Source organism: Dama dama, chromosome 9, assembly GCF_033118175.1.
Source record: "Dama dama isolate Ldn47 chromosome 9, ASM3311817v1, whole genome shotgun sequence".
NCBI classification, from domain to species: Eukaryota; Metazoa; Chordata; class Mammalia; order Artiodactyla; family Cervidae; genus Dama; species Dama dama.
The window spans coordinates 67,606,916-67,623,586 of record NC_083689.1 but is presented as its reverse complement, the minus strand read 5'-3'; the positions used below and the strand labels follow the sequence as shown (position 1 = coordinate 67,623,586).

Sequence of the window (16,671 nt, the reverse complement as noted above, 5' to 3'; positions counted from 1 at the left end):
ATCCTGTTTCCATCACTTCCCAGCTCTGCGGCCCTGGATGTGTCAGGGAACCTCTCTGTTCATATTCTCATCTTTAACGTAATTTAATCATCACCATGACATGAGGAAGCAGTGCTGGTTGTGCTCATTTTAGGAGCAAGGGGAGCTGGGCCTGGGAATCAGGGGGCTGGTTCACAATTGCATGCTCTCTCCAGATCAAGGGAGAGGCCCTGAGGGTCTCCATGATGCGACCCCTCCCCAGGAAGGCCCTGAGTTTAGTACCTGCCCCCTTTGTGGGCATCTCACCCCTACCCCCCACAGCAGGATGGCACAGCACCCATCCTGGAAGGGTGGCAGATCACAGGCACCAATGGAAAGTGGAGCATTAGTGCCCCAGAGAGTCCGTGCCCCTCACTGCAAAGTGATTTGCAAAGTGCATGGCTCAGATCGGATGCCAATCCTGGACTCTGAGCTGTCTGCATTTGACACTGTTCCACTATTAACAGACACCAGAGTCCCTCAGGGAGAACTGGTGGCAACTCGGAGAAAGTGCAGATAAATGCACTCCCCAGGAATAGCTGTTCAAAGCATTCCTGGGAGGAAAGGAGGGAGCACCTGGGAAGGAAAGCCAGGTCCGCCTTCTGGGGGTGCTGACAAGCTGGGGATGTGGGCGGAGAGATTTCCCTGCTGCACTCTGAGCAGGATCTATTGAATACACAGCTCCTTGGCCCACCCCAGACAAGCTCAAGCTGGCTCCTTGGGCATGGGCCCTGGAGCCTCCACTGTTAACGGGCTCCTAGGGGATGCTGAAGCGCCCTGCAGTTCCAAAAGAACCAGGCTTCCTGGACCCGGCCATCAGTCACCTAGCATGCACACATCACTCACTCACCTGCCTGCTCCTCAGTCCCTCAGCAAATACTTAGGGCAATCAAGAGAGGGTGACTAGAATGGAGGTTCGTTCCTGCTTTCAGGAGCAGATGGTTTGGACAGATCAAAAACGCTGGCTACGCTGCATGATACACTTCCATAAAGGGTTCAGAGGAGAGACTTGCTTCCTAAAGTTGTCCCAGCAGGGGTGATTTGGGTTTAGGGGCCAGGTGGGAGGGAAGAAGGGTGTCAGAGGCAAGGGAACAGGTACATGGAGGTCCAGAGGCTCATGGAACACATGGACAGGGGCAGGGAGGGAGAACAGAGACAGACAAGACCATGCCTTCCTGGAAGGGCCTCTGGTCTAAGCAGGCAGAGAATGCCAAGGCTCAGGGGAACTAAGGCAGGGCAAGCGACTCTTGGCGGCTGGAGTAACCAAAGAATGCTTCCTGGAAGTGGCTCATAATATTACCTAGATGGATGCAGAGGATCTGTACTCTTCCAAATGAGAAAGTGGGTAGGCATAGCCAATGATTACTTCAGATTCCAAAGAGTCAGGGAGTGGGGTACACAGAGAAGCCTGTGCATGCATGACCTCCTCCCATCCCCAAATAATAATTAGAGACATATCTGGCCCTGCTCCACTGGTGATGTCTGTGCCATGAGGCCGACCACCTATCCACCTTCCACACAATGACAATGTAAGCATCCCTCCCTACTTCTGCCACAGGGAGGCCACAAAGAATGGATCCCTAACTCTGAGCCAGGCACCGCCCACAAGTAGCAGCGGTACCACATTCACTGAGTGCTTTCTGTACCAGGCCTGGTGCTCAGGGTTCCACTTGCGGTGACTCATCTAACCCTCAGAATGCCCACCCCTATACAGTTAACATGATGCCCATTTTACAGGCCAAGAATCCCCAGCATGGAGGTCCGGTGATTTGCCCTAGGGTAAGGATGTGAATCAGGCAGTGTAGCTCCAAAACTAGAGCCCTACACACTGTCCCCCAGAGTCTCAATCTAGGGGGACTGGGAAGTCACTTTGCCAATGGGGCTTCAGCAGGGTAGGATGAAGGCTCCTCTTCAAGGTCACCAAGTGACCTTGTGGGCTCATTCTCTGCCACCGAAGAAGTTCAGTCTAAGAGCTATGGTCTCTCCCCTCTGCACAGATCTCGGGGTGGAGGGGCAGCATGGAAAGCAGGGCCTTTGATTGGTCTCAGCTCTGGGTCAGAGACTCATGGGCTCAAATACCAGTTCAGCAATCACAGGCTGTGCATCCTTGGACAAATATCTGCACCTCTGTGAGCCTCCATGCCTTCACTGGTTCCCACCTGTTTATAACTGTGAGTACTTAACAAGATGCACAGGTAAAGGGTTTATTAGTCCAACATCTAGCAGAATAAGTGCTAAACAGCTAAACAAACAGTAGCTGCTGTTAATCACTATCATTAACATTATTATCTTCATTATCATCCACATCATCACCATGTTCTCAGTGTCATTTCATACTGTGGTTTCTACCATCTGAAGACAATTTAGCATCTGAAGCTCAGAATTCTCTCAGAACCCAAGGGAAGGAAAAAATGGGCCTGCTTTCCCCCTTCTCTCTACTATCTATACTCAGCAGAGGGCAGCAAATAGGAACCATCCAAAGATAAGAGAGAGGAGAGAGACACATGGAGAGAAAGCTACACAGTCATAAATACACACCCACCCATCACAGCAAGTGGAATTGTTTAGCTTCCTCTAGCTTTCAAAGTATGAACACTCCGCCTCCTCCAGCTAAGAAGGGCCAGGCAGAAAAAAAAGTGGGAGCTGAAGAGACAGAAGTTCTTTTTCAGCTTGAGAGAAATTTTCAATGAACTGCCTTTTAATTGGGGGCAGGGGGATGAGGGAGAGGGACAGCTCTGTGAGGGGAAAGGCAGGAGGCTGCAGAACTCATAAGATTAAATAAAGGCAGCTTTTAACTGCTCCTCGTCTTAACCCTCTACTTACATTAGCTGGAAGCATTTGAGCCCGAGCTTTTCCAGGAGGATACTGAGACCCACAGAAGGAAAGTCTCAGCCAGGGGTGGCAGGGCTGGGATGAGAACAGGGACCTCCAGACTGCAGGTTCAGTAACCAGAACTGAGTCCAAGATGGCAAAGAGGTTCTGCCTTGAGGCCCAAATCTGATGCCCCAGTAGTGACTGCCTGGGACACTGTGTCAGCAGGATTCTGGAGTTGACAATTGTTGGCTTCATCCCTAGATTTTATTTCCCCTCCTCCCCATACGAGCATCCAAGTTATTGTCCCCAGAAACTGCTCTTCCTGTGATTGGAGTGGCCTGGCCCCACCCCTAGCTCCAGAGTGGGTTAGGTCCATCAGCATAGCCCTTCCTCCTGACAAGTGTGCATGGTTACATCCAAATTGGGCCAATAACACCTAAGGAGTCTTGCTAGAATATACAGGAAACAAGTTTCTACTCTCTCATAAAGAAGCTACCAGAAGAGACAGACTCTTTCTTCTAGGATTTGGGTGTGGACATGAGGTCAGATAGAGCTGCAACCATTTCTTTGCTACCATAGGGGCTCAGTCTAGAATGTGAACCTCTAGATCACACCACACCTGAAGTCCACTGCAATGACAGGAATATATTCCAGTAAGTGGTGCTAGTGGTAAAGAACCCACCCGCCTGCCAATGCAGGAGACACTGGAGACATGGGTTCCATCCCTGGGTTGGAAAGATCCCCTGGAGGAGGAAATGGCAACTCACTCCAGTATTCCTGCCTGGAGAATTCCATGGACAGAGGAGCCTGGCAGGCTACAGTCCACGGGGTTGCAAAGAGTTGAACAGGACTGAGTACGAGCAGTATAGGTCCTTACTCGGCTCAGCCCACATGACTTAATTCATTGTTAACTTCAACTGACAGAACCAGACATGGCTCTTAAACACAGACTGGCTCTGTCTGCCACAGGAGCACTAACAGTGCCACATGCTATGCATCCTTTTAACTCCTCTGTTGCCCTGCTGGATCCCACTGCTACCTTCAAATTTAATATATTTCACTTCCTTTAAAACTGTAAAAATTCGGGAGGAAAATTTATAAAAATAGATCTGCAAAAAACAACAACAACAACAACAAACACTTAGAACCCAGTAAGTTCCAGCAGATAATCGGTCTCAATAAGTACTGGCCTCCAAAACTGAGACTGATAATCTTGGCTCAAGAGGGATATAATTGTAGAGAAGGATCAAGTATTAAGAAAAAAATTTTTCCTTGTCAAGGGGAAAAATAAGCATGGTGAACTAGAGAAGAACTCGGAGAAAAACTGGGCTCTGTCTGCATCCCTCCCTCTCGCAACTGACAGCCCCTCTCCCAGGCCTCAGTTTCCATACCTACAATAGGCGGGGCTTAGACTAGATAACTTCTGTAGCACCCTTCCTGCTCTGACATGCATAGATCATTTAGCAAACATGTTCTGACTGTTTTCCAAGTGCCAAGGCTTTAGCTATGTGCGAGAAGAGGATGTGGTTTCTACTCTTAAGACATTTCTGGGAGGGGAGGTCATGAAGCACTCCTTAGCCACAGCAACTCAGGGACGTATAGGCTGCCTCTTTCCCTGGGCATGAGGACAGAGGTTCTCTGTGAAGCAGGAAGGACTCCTGGGGGCATCGGCTCTTCCCTTGCTGACTCTGACACGTATATGGCCTGTGTGTGTGTGTGTTCAGTCGTGTCCGACTCATTGTAACTCCATGGACTGTAGCCTGCCAGGCTCTTCCATCTGTGGAATTTTCCAGGCAAGAATACTGGAGTGGGTTGCCATTTCCTCCTCCAGGGGATCTTCCTGACCCAGGGATCAAATCCGAGTCTTCTGCGTCTCCCACATTGGCAGGCAGATTCTGTACCACTGCTCCACCTGGGAAGCCCCATATATGGCATACAGATATATGCAAAATTCAGAGCCCACTGCAAACACCCTCATGAGCATTCAGCTGCCAAGGGACATACTACTTGGCTGCCAAGTTTGCCTCAGGGCATTTTTTCAGTGATGATATCCTGATGCCATCTCTGTGTAAGAGCTGACCGTGGACAAGGTACGATTAGCAAGCAAGATGGTTATCCTTTAAATTGGCCTCTGCTTTTTCATTCCTGATTTCATTCGTTGTTATCATGTCACTGAAGCCAACAGATTAAAGGTTGAACACAGTCTGAGAGAAGGCATTAGAGTATGAACATATCCCTAAAGCAGTGGTCTCATCACAAGTGAGATACAGTGGCCTATTTAAACATGCTTCTACTAACCAGGTCTTTCCAATACAAGCTTACAAACTCACAGAATCCCAGGAGGCTGGAGTTGGGAAAGACCTAATAAAGTATCTATCCTCTCCATTGCAGATGAGATTCAACATGCCATTAACTCCACTTAAGTTGCAGCATTTAGAAACAGTTGAGGCGAAGTCTGGGCTTTGAGGAAAAGAGACTGATTAGCAATGTCTGCCCTGGCCAGGGAAGGGGAAATGCTCTTCTGACACACATTTACCTTTCCCCTTCTGAACCTAAGCCCTCACTTCACAGATGGAGAATCTAAGGCCCAGAGAGGTTAAACCACTTTCCTGAGATCACACAGTGAGTTTAGGGCAAGAGAGTGAAGTAAAACCCAGGCCTCTGTTCCCAGACCTTCCTCCGCTGGGCTCCTTGGGAACCTACAAACCTAGGATGATAAAGGAATACAGGAAGTCAGATTTGCTCAGGTAAATCAACAACCCTTCCCCAGCAGCATCAGATTTCAGCTGGGCAAGCAGACTGAGAAGGGATTAGCAATCTAAAGGATCCCAGCCCCTCTGTGGAAGATAAATCATTCCCTGGTGACCTTTCTAGGGGGTGCCACCAGGAAGCCAAAAAAAGGGGTGGGGGGAGGAGGGAAGTTTTGATTTCTGGATGTTCTAAGAATAAAGTTCAGCTCTGACACAATAAGGAAAAACTCTTGATATTTGAAAATTAAAGTCATTGGTATTTCATTATCCCACCTTCTTATCCCATTGGTATTCCATTATCCCAACTTTTACTGCAAGCTGCTATTATCCAATGAAGTCATTTTCATAAGAGATTAAGGCTCAGAAATGGGTAGGGACTGCAACATATTTCTTTAACATGGGTTTTTAATAGCCAGCTCCCAAGCCTGGAATGTGAAACAGACCAGACAATTACACCAAGATGTTACACAGATTGGGACTAGGAAGGAGAGGCACCCCCCAAATTAAAATGAAGATGGCTTCAAGACTGGCTTTTCTTGTTTGGTTTTGCAACTTTCCAAGAAGCCAGCTGTCCGACCAAAGGAATGCTCAAATCCTTGAAGCATTTGGTGTCCTTTACAAATTAGCTGCCCTACCCAGCTCCAGTGGTACACCCAGCATAATCAAGTATGAATTATGTAGACTTAACGTTCTAGCAGATGATAAACCCTCTGAGTTCAAAATCCTGTATTCTTTAATCCAGTGGAGAAATCAAAGAGTTAAACGACTAAAACAGTGGGTATGTTACTATCAGAGAAACTTCCCCCAAACCCGCAAGGAATACAGTTTTCATTCGGGTAAAGTCCGTTGTCTGACTCCCCTCCAGAGCCTCTGTAGTTATTTCTACTCGAAAGATCAGTGAGATGCTCTGGGATGATTCTCAGCAATTATAAGAGTGACAAGCTGAGCTCAGAACTGGTCAGCTCTGTCGAAAGAAGCTGTGTGTGCTCCAGATGCCAGATTCCCCAGATAGCAGCCTGACATGGTCTGTGCAGGTTCCAGACCTCTGGGATGTGAGATGGAACCCCAGTGCTCTGAGAAGTCAGCCTCCTCTCTCAAGGCCAGCTGACATTCAGAGGGGCTGGGGGCCAGGCCGAGCACTGTGCATCTGCAGGAGAGTGAAACACAAAAGGGGCTGTGTGGAAACTTGGCAGAGTGCTCCTGAAAGGCAGCAGACGAATGCCGAATCCTATAACACCTAGAAGAGCTGGTCGTTCGGGAAACAGCTCCATTCTGCTGCTCCCAAGAGACACGATATTTTCTCTAAAGCAAAGATCATCAGTTGCAATCCCCTACCATCACCACCAAATCCCTTTTCCACTTCTGGCTCCTCTCCCCCTTCATGATATTCTAAAGCAAAAGAAACGAACAAGAACTAGACCTTCCTAGATAAGCCTTTCTGTCCATTTCAGTTACGGGCTCCAAGCAGCGCCCAGCTGTTGCTCCCCTCTCTCTGCCCCAAAGGCTGCCTTACTCCATCAATCCCCTCTTGTGCAAGAGAGTAATTTACTTTGAAAGCTCAGGCCAAACCGGCAGTTAACCTTGACCTTCTCTCTACACATCTGGGTCTATAGAAAATGAAAATCAGGACGTCTCTGGCATCCACAGCAGATGAAATACGAGGGCTTTCTCCGGGCAGAGGCAGAATGTCAGGAGCTATTTTAGAACTGGTTACAGCTATTCCAAAGGAGAGTTTGCACTTGGGCAGGACAATGCCCCCTTGATCTGGGGCTGTGTCCAGGATGGAGCCCTCACAGCTAGGGATGCTACAAAAGGCTCCTGCCTCAGGAAAGGTAAACAGAAGTGGTTGCTGTACTCCACACTGACTCCCTGATGGTATCACAGAGAACTGGACCAGAGACCACATTTCACAGATGGAGAAAGGGGAGCTCAGGGAGGGAGATGGGAGGTGATCAAGGATACACATAACAAGTTTATAGTAAAGCTGAGGACAGAACCCTGACCTCCTGCCCCTGATGCTGCTCCAGGGTGGTAACAGATTTCATGCAGGAAAAACCCATATGGATACAAAATTTAAGAGAGATGGGTCTAAGTCAGTTGTCAGGGTTTGAACTGGGGGTTTAGGAAGGGAGTTGGGGCTTTGGCTTCCAAACAGGAAGATCTCCCAGAAGGAGTAACCAGGTCCTCCAGGATGGTTTGCAACAATTACCAAAACAACAGGCTGTCCTCAAATTGGTCAACCCTGTCATAAAGAGCCCTCTGTACATAAGACAGCAAGCAGCCTGAGCCTGGGAAGATAAGGGCAAACCATCCAAAGTCAGTCTCTTCTCCTGTCTGCCGACCATCAGTCAAGTTCAACCCTGATGCAAAATTATCTACCTGCCATGAGACAAAACAAATCCCACAAGAAAAACTTAAATGTCCCACTGTGTGAAACAGTTCATGCATATATATTCTGACTGGCACCTACTGAGCCAGGAGCTGGGAGAGTAGGAGTGATGTGACAGAGTTTTTGCTATCAGTCTATATGTACTCATCTCTCTCTCCCTCACACACACACACGTACATAACTGAATTCAGAGGAGGCAAAAATAATTAAAATCCCAGTCCTGGCTACAAAAAAACACCACACCTAATCAGCCTGGACAAGTTCAGAAGGGGTCACAGGTAGTATTCTGAGAAGGGACAGAAAGCATCTGATGTTCCATGCTCAGGGCCCTGGGCACAAATAGCCTCTGAGGAATTTGGGTGGGGGGTCTTCCCACCACAGCTCCCACTTCTGGACTCCCAGAAAGTCAAAGGCACCTGGTCCCTCAAAGGGCAGGAGCTCAAACACCCCCATTCTCCAGGGCTTAAAGCTCCAAGGAGAGCATGATCTTTGCATCTTCCAAGGAATCCACCAGATCTGGGAAAGAAAGAAGGCTGGGAGGGTGAATACTGTGGACAGGAAGGAGGTCCAGAGGTCTCTTTGGGCAAATGAGTAAAAAAGAAAGGGCCGACCTGAGTAGGAAACACTTGGATCAGCAGGTGGGGGGCGGGGAGCAGAAAAGACCTAGACACCAAATAGAAGGACCGGCACCTCCGGAAGAAGGTGCCATCCTGGGATACGGGGATGCAGACAGGATCTTCCAAAAGGGAGAGATGCTGGAAGAGGTGAGAAACACAACAGAGGATGGAACAGGAAAGAGGATGGTAACGTATGGGCATCAGAAGCCCTGGTGTGTAGTTCTGGTTCGGTTTCTGAATAGCGGGGACAATCCCTGCCCTTCTCTGAGCCTCAATTTTCCCATCTAAAACAATGGGAAGAACAGAGGCGTCTCCGGCGCTGACTCTGAGGAGACAGACAGCGGACGGCGAAGGAAGGAACCAACCGAAGGCTAGAAGAAAAATCCGGGAGAGCGTGTTCCCAACTCCATGGCAACTGGGGACTCACCTGTCCGGCGGCCGCGGCCGCCGCTGCTCCGGATCCTCCCGGGGTGCCGTCGGGCTGCCGCTCGCGGTACAGCGCCCAGAGCCCCACGTTGGGCAGAAGGACCAGGGCCGCCAGGACCAGCGCCACCGCCTGCAGAAGCCGCTTCTCCTTCCGCCTCATCGGGGCCGGTCAGCCCCGCCGCGCCCCGCCGGCCCCGCCGCGCCGCCCCCAGTTCCGCGCGTCCGCCCGTCCGCCCGGCGGCGGCAGCAGCTCCGCGAAGAGAAGCGGCCGCGGCGCCGGCCCCGCTCCAACTCCGCGGCACTTCCGCCGCTCGCCGGCCGGGGAGCCGGGCTCCGCCACAGCGCCGCCGCCGCGGGGTGGGGGTGCTCCGCCGACGCAGCAGCCCGCGAGCCCCGCCGAGCTGCGTGTTCCGCCTCGGCCTCTTCAGTGTCTGCTGACGAAAGCCGTGAGCCCCGGGCCGCGGCTTCTCGATGCTCTTTCCGCTCCGCCCGGCTGCGAGGGGCCCAGGGCGGCCCGCTCCCCCCTCTCGGACCGCGATGGTGCGGCCCGCTCCTCAGCTGCTCCCCCGCCCGCGGGAGCTTTGCAAAAGTCCCGGAGTTGGCGAGTTGGGCGCTAACTGGTGCGCGCTGTGGGACGCGCTCCGGGGCACCCCCAAAGTCCAGCCCGGCCACCTCGGCTCCGGACTCCAGCCAAGAGTTTTCGGGCTCCCCGGGGGATATGCAAATGGTACTGGAGTCCGGACACTCCACTCCTGGGAGGAGGGCTGCGGCGTCCCACCGCGAGGCTCGGCCCGGAGGACCTGCGGACTTCTTTTGCCGCCGGGGCCTTGGTATTCCCAGGCGGGAAATGGGGCCGCCGCTGCGCTGCCCGCGCACGGTTCTGTGCACCCTGGTTTTCTTCCCCCCGGTTCCCGGCGGTAGGTGTGAGCGCCGTCTGTAGACTGGGGAGTGCAGCCTCACCCACCCCGCCACCTGTCTGTGGCCCCTGCACACCGGCGGGGCGGTGATCGCAGCGTCGCTGCAGGACCTCTCCTCACGCGAGATCAGCCTCCTTGGACTTGGAATGCCCTCCAGTCGCACTCTGGGCTGTCAGCTCACCGAGCGAGCCGTTTCTCCAAACCTCTTGTGGGTTCCTACCTCCTGTTCAGCTCCTTGGCAAGCTGTACCAGGCACGGGGATGAAATGAAAACAGATTCTCTAGCCCTGACGTCTGGGGGCTAAAACATAAACACGGAATTTCATTAGATGAGCGAATGTGCCCATAGCTGTGGTGAGGGCTCTGAGGAAGTCGGGCCGCCTCGGCGCTGCAGCCGGCCGGGCGAGGAGCGGGACTCCGACGGTGATGCCTGTGGCTCCTACAGTGCTCTTCGTTTATTAATAAATTGCTTCCTCTCTGATGCCCAGGGACAACGCGCCCTCTTGGTTGCCTTCCTTCCCACCCCACCCCCCCGCGCCCCGCCCCGCCGTACGTGCGTTCTCTTGATCCTCTGGGTCTCCAGCCCAGTCGCAGACCCTTGTACCTAGCTAGTTGCTAGCAACACCCCTTCCACCGCCCCGGCCTTGGACTGGCGTCCTGAAGATTCCTGCCTCGCAGTTCTTCCAGCTCCAGGCTGGGCGATGGGAATTCAGTTTTCTGCAATCATAGTTCAGATCCTGACACTTGCTAGGAAACCTTCAAAACTCCCATCACCTAGGCTCTAGAGCCCACATGCCTCTCTGAACTGCTGCTGCTGCTGCTGCTGCTAAGTCACTTCAGTCGTGTCCGACTCTGTGCGACCCCATAGATGGCAGCCCACCAGGCTTCCCCGTCCCTGGGATTCTCCAGGCAAGAAAACTGGAGTGGGTTGCCATTTCCTTCTCCAATGCATGAAAATCAAAAGTGAAAGTGAAGTCGCTCAGTCGTGTCCAACTCTTAGCGACCCCATGGACTGCAGCCTACCAGGCTCCTCTGTCCATGGGATTTTCCAGGCAAGTATACCGGAGTGGGTTGCCATTGCCTTCTCCTCTGAACTGCTAGAGCTCATCAAACATTCTCTCCTCTCTGTCCTGCCCTACTGGCTGCTGGCTGTTTTCCTTCATGTGATGTGGACCACACAGTTCGTTCCACTCAGAAAGCCTGCTCCTCTTCTCCATCTATATGGGTGGAAACCTTGTCCCTCCTTCTATGTCTAGTTGAACAGTCACCTCCTCCATGAAGTCCTCCAAAACGGCTCCTCAGGGGGATGCTGTCTTTGGTCTTGTCACAGCAGTGCTTACCTTATACTGAGATGCTTACTCTATGCCAGTCACCGTGTTCAACCCTCAGCGAACCTTACCACCTTTACTGCTCACACTTACTCTCTGAGGTAAGTGCTTTTCTTATCCTTGTTTGCAAGTGAGATTCAGATTAAAGAAAGCTGCAACCAGAATGATCCTGATTTAACAAAGATCAGGTTGATAGATCAACACTGCTCAAATCCCTCTAATGGCTTCCCATCTTCCACTGGATTTCTGGAAGGAGCTACAAGGTCCTGTAAGGCCAAATGAACAGCTCTCACCCTCTACTCTTCCTGTGCCTCAGCCTGTGGACCTTCTTGCTGTTCTCAGAGTGCATCAGGCACATTCCTGCCACTTGGCTTTTGCACTTGCTGTTCCTTCTGTCTGGAATACCCACTCTTCCTTCTCTAGATCCTAGCCCTGTGACTTTGTGGTTTTTTTTCCCAAATGAAAATGATCACAATTGTAATTATAAAATAGTAAGAAAATGTTACAAATTACATTTATGCCAAATAAATGTGAAAACTTAGATGACAATATTTTTCTCAGAAGACATACATTACCAAACACAACTCAAGAAAAAAGAGGAATCTTGAATATCACAATAAATATTGAAAAGAAAAAACTAAACAGATAATAAAAAACCATCCCCAGCCCTTCTTCCAAAGAAGGGGAAAGGCACCAAACCCAGGCATTCTCACAGGCAAGGTTTACCAATCCTTCAAGGAATTTTTTAAGGGAAGATTATATTTTAATAGTATTTATATATATGTTTAAGCTACCGGGTGATTTTTAATATTTATCGCCCTATGACTTTTTAAATAATATTGTTTATTGTGGTAAAAATATACATAATATAAAATTTACCATTTTAGCCATTCAGTGGCATTAAGTACATTCATGTTGTTTTGCAGCCATCAATTCCATCCATTTCTAGAACATTTTCATCTTCCCAACCTGAAACTCTATCCACTGAACACTAACCCCAATTTCCACCTTCACCCTGCTCCCCTCAACCCCTGGTAACCACCCACCACTCCACTTTCTGTCTTTATGAATTTGCCTGTTCTAGGTACTCCATATAAGTGGAATCATACCATATTTGACCTTTTGTGTCTGGCTTATTTCCCTTATCATAATGTTTTCAAGATTTATCCATGCTGTAGCATGTGTCAGAATTTCACCCTTCTTTTTAGTTTGAATAATATTTATTGTATGTATACACATATTTTGCTTATCTATTCATCTAAGGGTGGGCAATGGTGAACAATACTGCTCTGAATAGCCCTATGGTTTTTACACTGCATCTGATGTTCAGTGTTTCTGTAATGGGATTTCCATCCTCTCTGTTTGACAAAAGTGGAATTTCCTAGAAGGAAACACAGTGTTGCAACACGTAAGCACCTCTACAGCACCCAGCACAGTGCTAGAAACCCATGAGGCCCTCTGTCATTTGGCCTGACTTTTAGGTTTTGCCCTCTCTCTTTCCCTTGTAGTTACACTGGTCTTATCACTGTATTCCTCAAATGCACCAAGTTGAGGCCTTTTTGGCCTCAGGGCCTTTGCAAAATTGCTGGGCCATTGCTTCTTTTCCTCTCAACCTTTGCACATGGTTCTCTCCCTCCCGTCTCTTAGGGAACAAAACAAATGTTCTTTAGAGAGAGCTTCCTCACTAGCTGATCTAAAATATCAGAAAGTGCCTCCATCATCTCCTTTTGCTTGATTTTTCTTTAGAACAGGTATCATTTTTCATTTCCCTCACTAGATGTAAGCTTCAGGCAAGAAGGAACTTCGTAAGTTTTGGTCCTTCTATGTTATGCCCTGCCTCTACTAGCACATACTTTTCTTTTTGTGAATCAGAAAACGAGTGCTCCTGCCAAGTAGAGGAATTTGCCCAAAGGGTGCCCACCTCCGCCCGGGTCATAGCAGAGCTAGCAGAGCTCTTACTCCTGCTCAACCACGGGGAGCTAAGCTGTGGCTCCTCCCAGGCCTGCAACACAGTAGGTGTAAGGAATCACCAGCTGAGTGAAGTATAGCACCTGAGGTCATGGATGGGAAAATCTTCAGTGTCTCTCTCTTCCCCATCCCTTCTAGCTCCCAGAAGGAGTCTGCACAAGATTGGATTTGAGCTGTTTCTTACATCTTATCTGAGTGACTTGTTGATCAAAGCTTCACATCAGCTGGATTAGCCCTCACTAGAAACTCTAGCCCACAAACCCAGCTCTGATTTCAGGACTCTTTGAGCACAGTGTAAGATGTGCCAGGCATGGGTGGTGGGCCTGGGGGTGAGGGTAGTGATCCTCTCAGGGCTTTATCACACTCACCAGGACAATACCATTGGAGACATGTGAGCAGCACATGAGCTAAGGCTGTTTTCCTGGGGAAACTGATCAAGTCATCAACTGAAATTGAACAAGAAATGTTGCTTCCATACCCAGACAAAACTGTAATTTGTAAAGATACATGCACCCCTATGTTCATAACAGCACTATTTACAATAGCCAAGACATGGAAACAATCTAAATGTCCATTGACAGATGAATGGGTAAGGAAGATGTGGTATATATACAATGGAATATTACTCAGCCATAAAAAAGAACATAATAATACCATTTGCAGCAATGTGGATGGCCCTAGAGATTATCATACAAAGTGAAATAAGAAAGAGACAAATACCATATGATATCACTTATATGTGGAATCTAAAATACAGCACAATGAACATATTTTCAAAGCAGAAACAGACTCGCAGACAAAGAGAGCAGACTTGTGGTTGCTCAGGGGGTGGTGGGGTGGGAGAAGGAAAGCTTGGGAGTTTGGGATTAGCAGATGCAAACTGGTATATATAGGATGGATAAACAAAGAGATCCTACTGTATAGCAAGGGGGACTATTATATATTCAGTATCCTGTGATAAACCGAAATGGAAAAGAATATGAAGAATTTTATATATCCTTATGAGGATACAAAAGACTTTTCCTTCTCGACAGCCTCACCTCGGCTTTCTTAATGTTGTTGACCCTGTTTGTCAAGGGCTCTACCCTCAGGTTGGTCTTGCCTAGGCTGAGCTAAGGGTGTGTGAAAGTGGAATGGGTCAGCAAGTCAGGAAGTGTTAGTGTGATAACCAGTCCACCTCTAACACTATTTAACCTTGGCCAAGTGCCTTAGCTACTCTGAGCCTCAGTTTCCTCATAGGTGAAATGAGGATAATCGTGACTCCATAATATAATTTCCAAGCTGGTGAGAGAGAGGTCTCCTTGACTCTAAGAAAAATACAGGAAATTCCAAATGTTGGACTTCTGGTGTGTGCAAGCCTGAAGACTTCTTGCCCCTCCTCTTCTGCGAGATGGTCAAGGTCATCATCATACACTCCCAGAGAAACCTGCCTAAGCTCCCCATTTCCCTCTTAGCAATGCCTTTCCTTAACAGTCACAGTGTTTCCAGTTACAGGGTGATTGACATCTGTCTCCTCCACTGGACTATGAGCCCCATGAGGACAGACAGGGAGCATCTTGTTTTTGTTTGTTTGTTTTGCTCTCCAGCTTACCCTCAATGTCTAATGCAGTACCTGACCCCAAATAGGTTCTCCACGAACATTTGGGAAATGAATCAATTCATCAATCAAACATTCACCTCTTTAAAACCTGCACTCAGAAAATGTATTAACACTGGTGTCAGTAACCTAAATTGCTCTCTCTACCAGGCTGGTCATTTAACAAGTTCAAATTTCTAAATATAGAACAAGAGAACCCAAGTCCTGCAGTTGAAATTTCCCCACATGGCTCTGATAAGCCTGGATCAGTCCAGATTTTGCCCTTTCCTTCATTGCAGCTTCAGACCTGTCACTCAAATTCTCTGAGCATCATGTTTATCACGAATGAATCCAGGAGTATACATGGTAGCAGGAATTAGAGTTGTCTCAATAAATACAGAATATGATTGCATTAAATAAAACACCTGAACCAGATGCTTGTTAAGGTGTTTTTCAATTCTAAAATTCTGGGATTCAGTCTTGCAAGGTAGGATGGGAGAAGGGGAGCCAGACATGGTGCTTCAGTCCAGTGTGTGCATTTAGTGGCATTTCAGCTCCTGGTTTGAATAAAAAGAAAGAGTTTGCAGGAAGCCTATTTGAAATGACCTCTAGACAGAAAATTGCCTGTCTCGCTTGGAGCCTACTTTGTCATTTCCACACTGAGATGCCAATTAAACCTATTCTGCCAACTATAAAGGAATGCTATTGGATCAAGACAGTGGATGTAGAAGGTGCCCCAAGTATAACAGAATACGCTTATCTGAAAGGGAAGAGAAAGCCATACATCTCAAAGAGCAAATACCCTACGTCATTGAGTGGGTACATCGTACAGTATTAGAAGGGTCAGATGCAAATATCAGATGCAGAAGAAGCAATCCTTCTCCTAGCACTGCCACTAAAATAAATATCAGGCTTCCTCTATAGTTGCTTTTCATTTTTGCATAAAAGAAGAAAGTTGTGCAAATTACAAACATGTGGTGGGGTGCAGTGGGGAGGGGCTTCCTAGAAGTCTGAGGCTCTTGGAGAAGTGTCATTGTCTGTGGGTGTTTCTGTAAAATGAAAGATTGGGTATTCTATAGCCCAGTGGTCTTAACTTTGGCTGCACATAAAATCATTTGGGGACGTTTGTAAACTCTGGATGCCCACCATGCACCCCAGACCAATTAAGTCAGAACCTCTGAGGGAAGGACTCAGTTACTCCTAGGTGATTCCAATCTGTGACCAAGTTTGAGCAAACTAGTGCTCATGACTTTTGGCTCTAAAACTCTTCTAAGGTTTCCTTTGGTCTAAGTGGCACATCATAGGATGTTCCACTAGGTGGCACCTTCCAGCAAACTTCAGCGGGTCTGGAGAGGTCTTTAACTGCAAGGAATGAATTCAGAAAACAAGACTTGGTGGTCTTGGACTTCCCTGGTGGCACAGTGGATAGGAATCCACCTGTCAATGCAGGAGACATAGGTTCGATCCCTGGTCCAGGAAGATTCCACATGCCATAGAACAGCTAAGCCCATGTGCCACAACTACTGAAGCTTGCACCCTCTAGGGCCTGCAAGTCACAACTAATGAGCCCCTGGGCCACACTACTGAAGCCCATGTGCCCTACAGCCAGCAAGTCGCAATGACTGAGCCCACATGCTGCAACTACTGAAGCCCATGCACCTAGAGCCTGTGCCCTGCAACAAGAGAAGCCACCACAATGCGAAGCCTGTGCACCACAACTAGAGAGCAGCCCCCACTTTCTGCAACTAGAGAAAGCCCGCATGCGGCAAAGAAGACCCAGCACAGCCCAAAATAAATAAATGTAGCAGTGTGTGCATGTCAAAAAATATGTGAAGACTTGGTGGTCTTCACCAGTGACATCTGCACTCT

At 48.8% G+C, this 16,671-nt stretch overlaps 1 protein-coding gene across 1 annotated transcript in view; it reads right to left on the bottom strand.

Annotated features, from left to right (window-relative positions):
• Positions 1 to 9,229, bottom strand: part of GALNT10 (polypeptide N-acetylgalactosaminyltransferase 10) — a 214,504-nt gene extending 205,275 nt beyond the window's left edge. Inside the window, exon 1 of the mRNA XM_061151795.1 lies at positions 9,016 to 9,229. Coding sequence (XP_061007778.1) covers positions 9,016 to 9,174 — 159 coding nt within the window. The 5' untranslated portion in view covers positions 9,175 to 9,229. The remainder of the gene's footprint in view (positions 1 to 9,015) is intronic.
• Between the last annotated feature and the right edge of the window lie 7,442 nt (positions 9,230 to 16,671).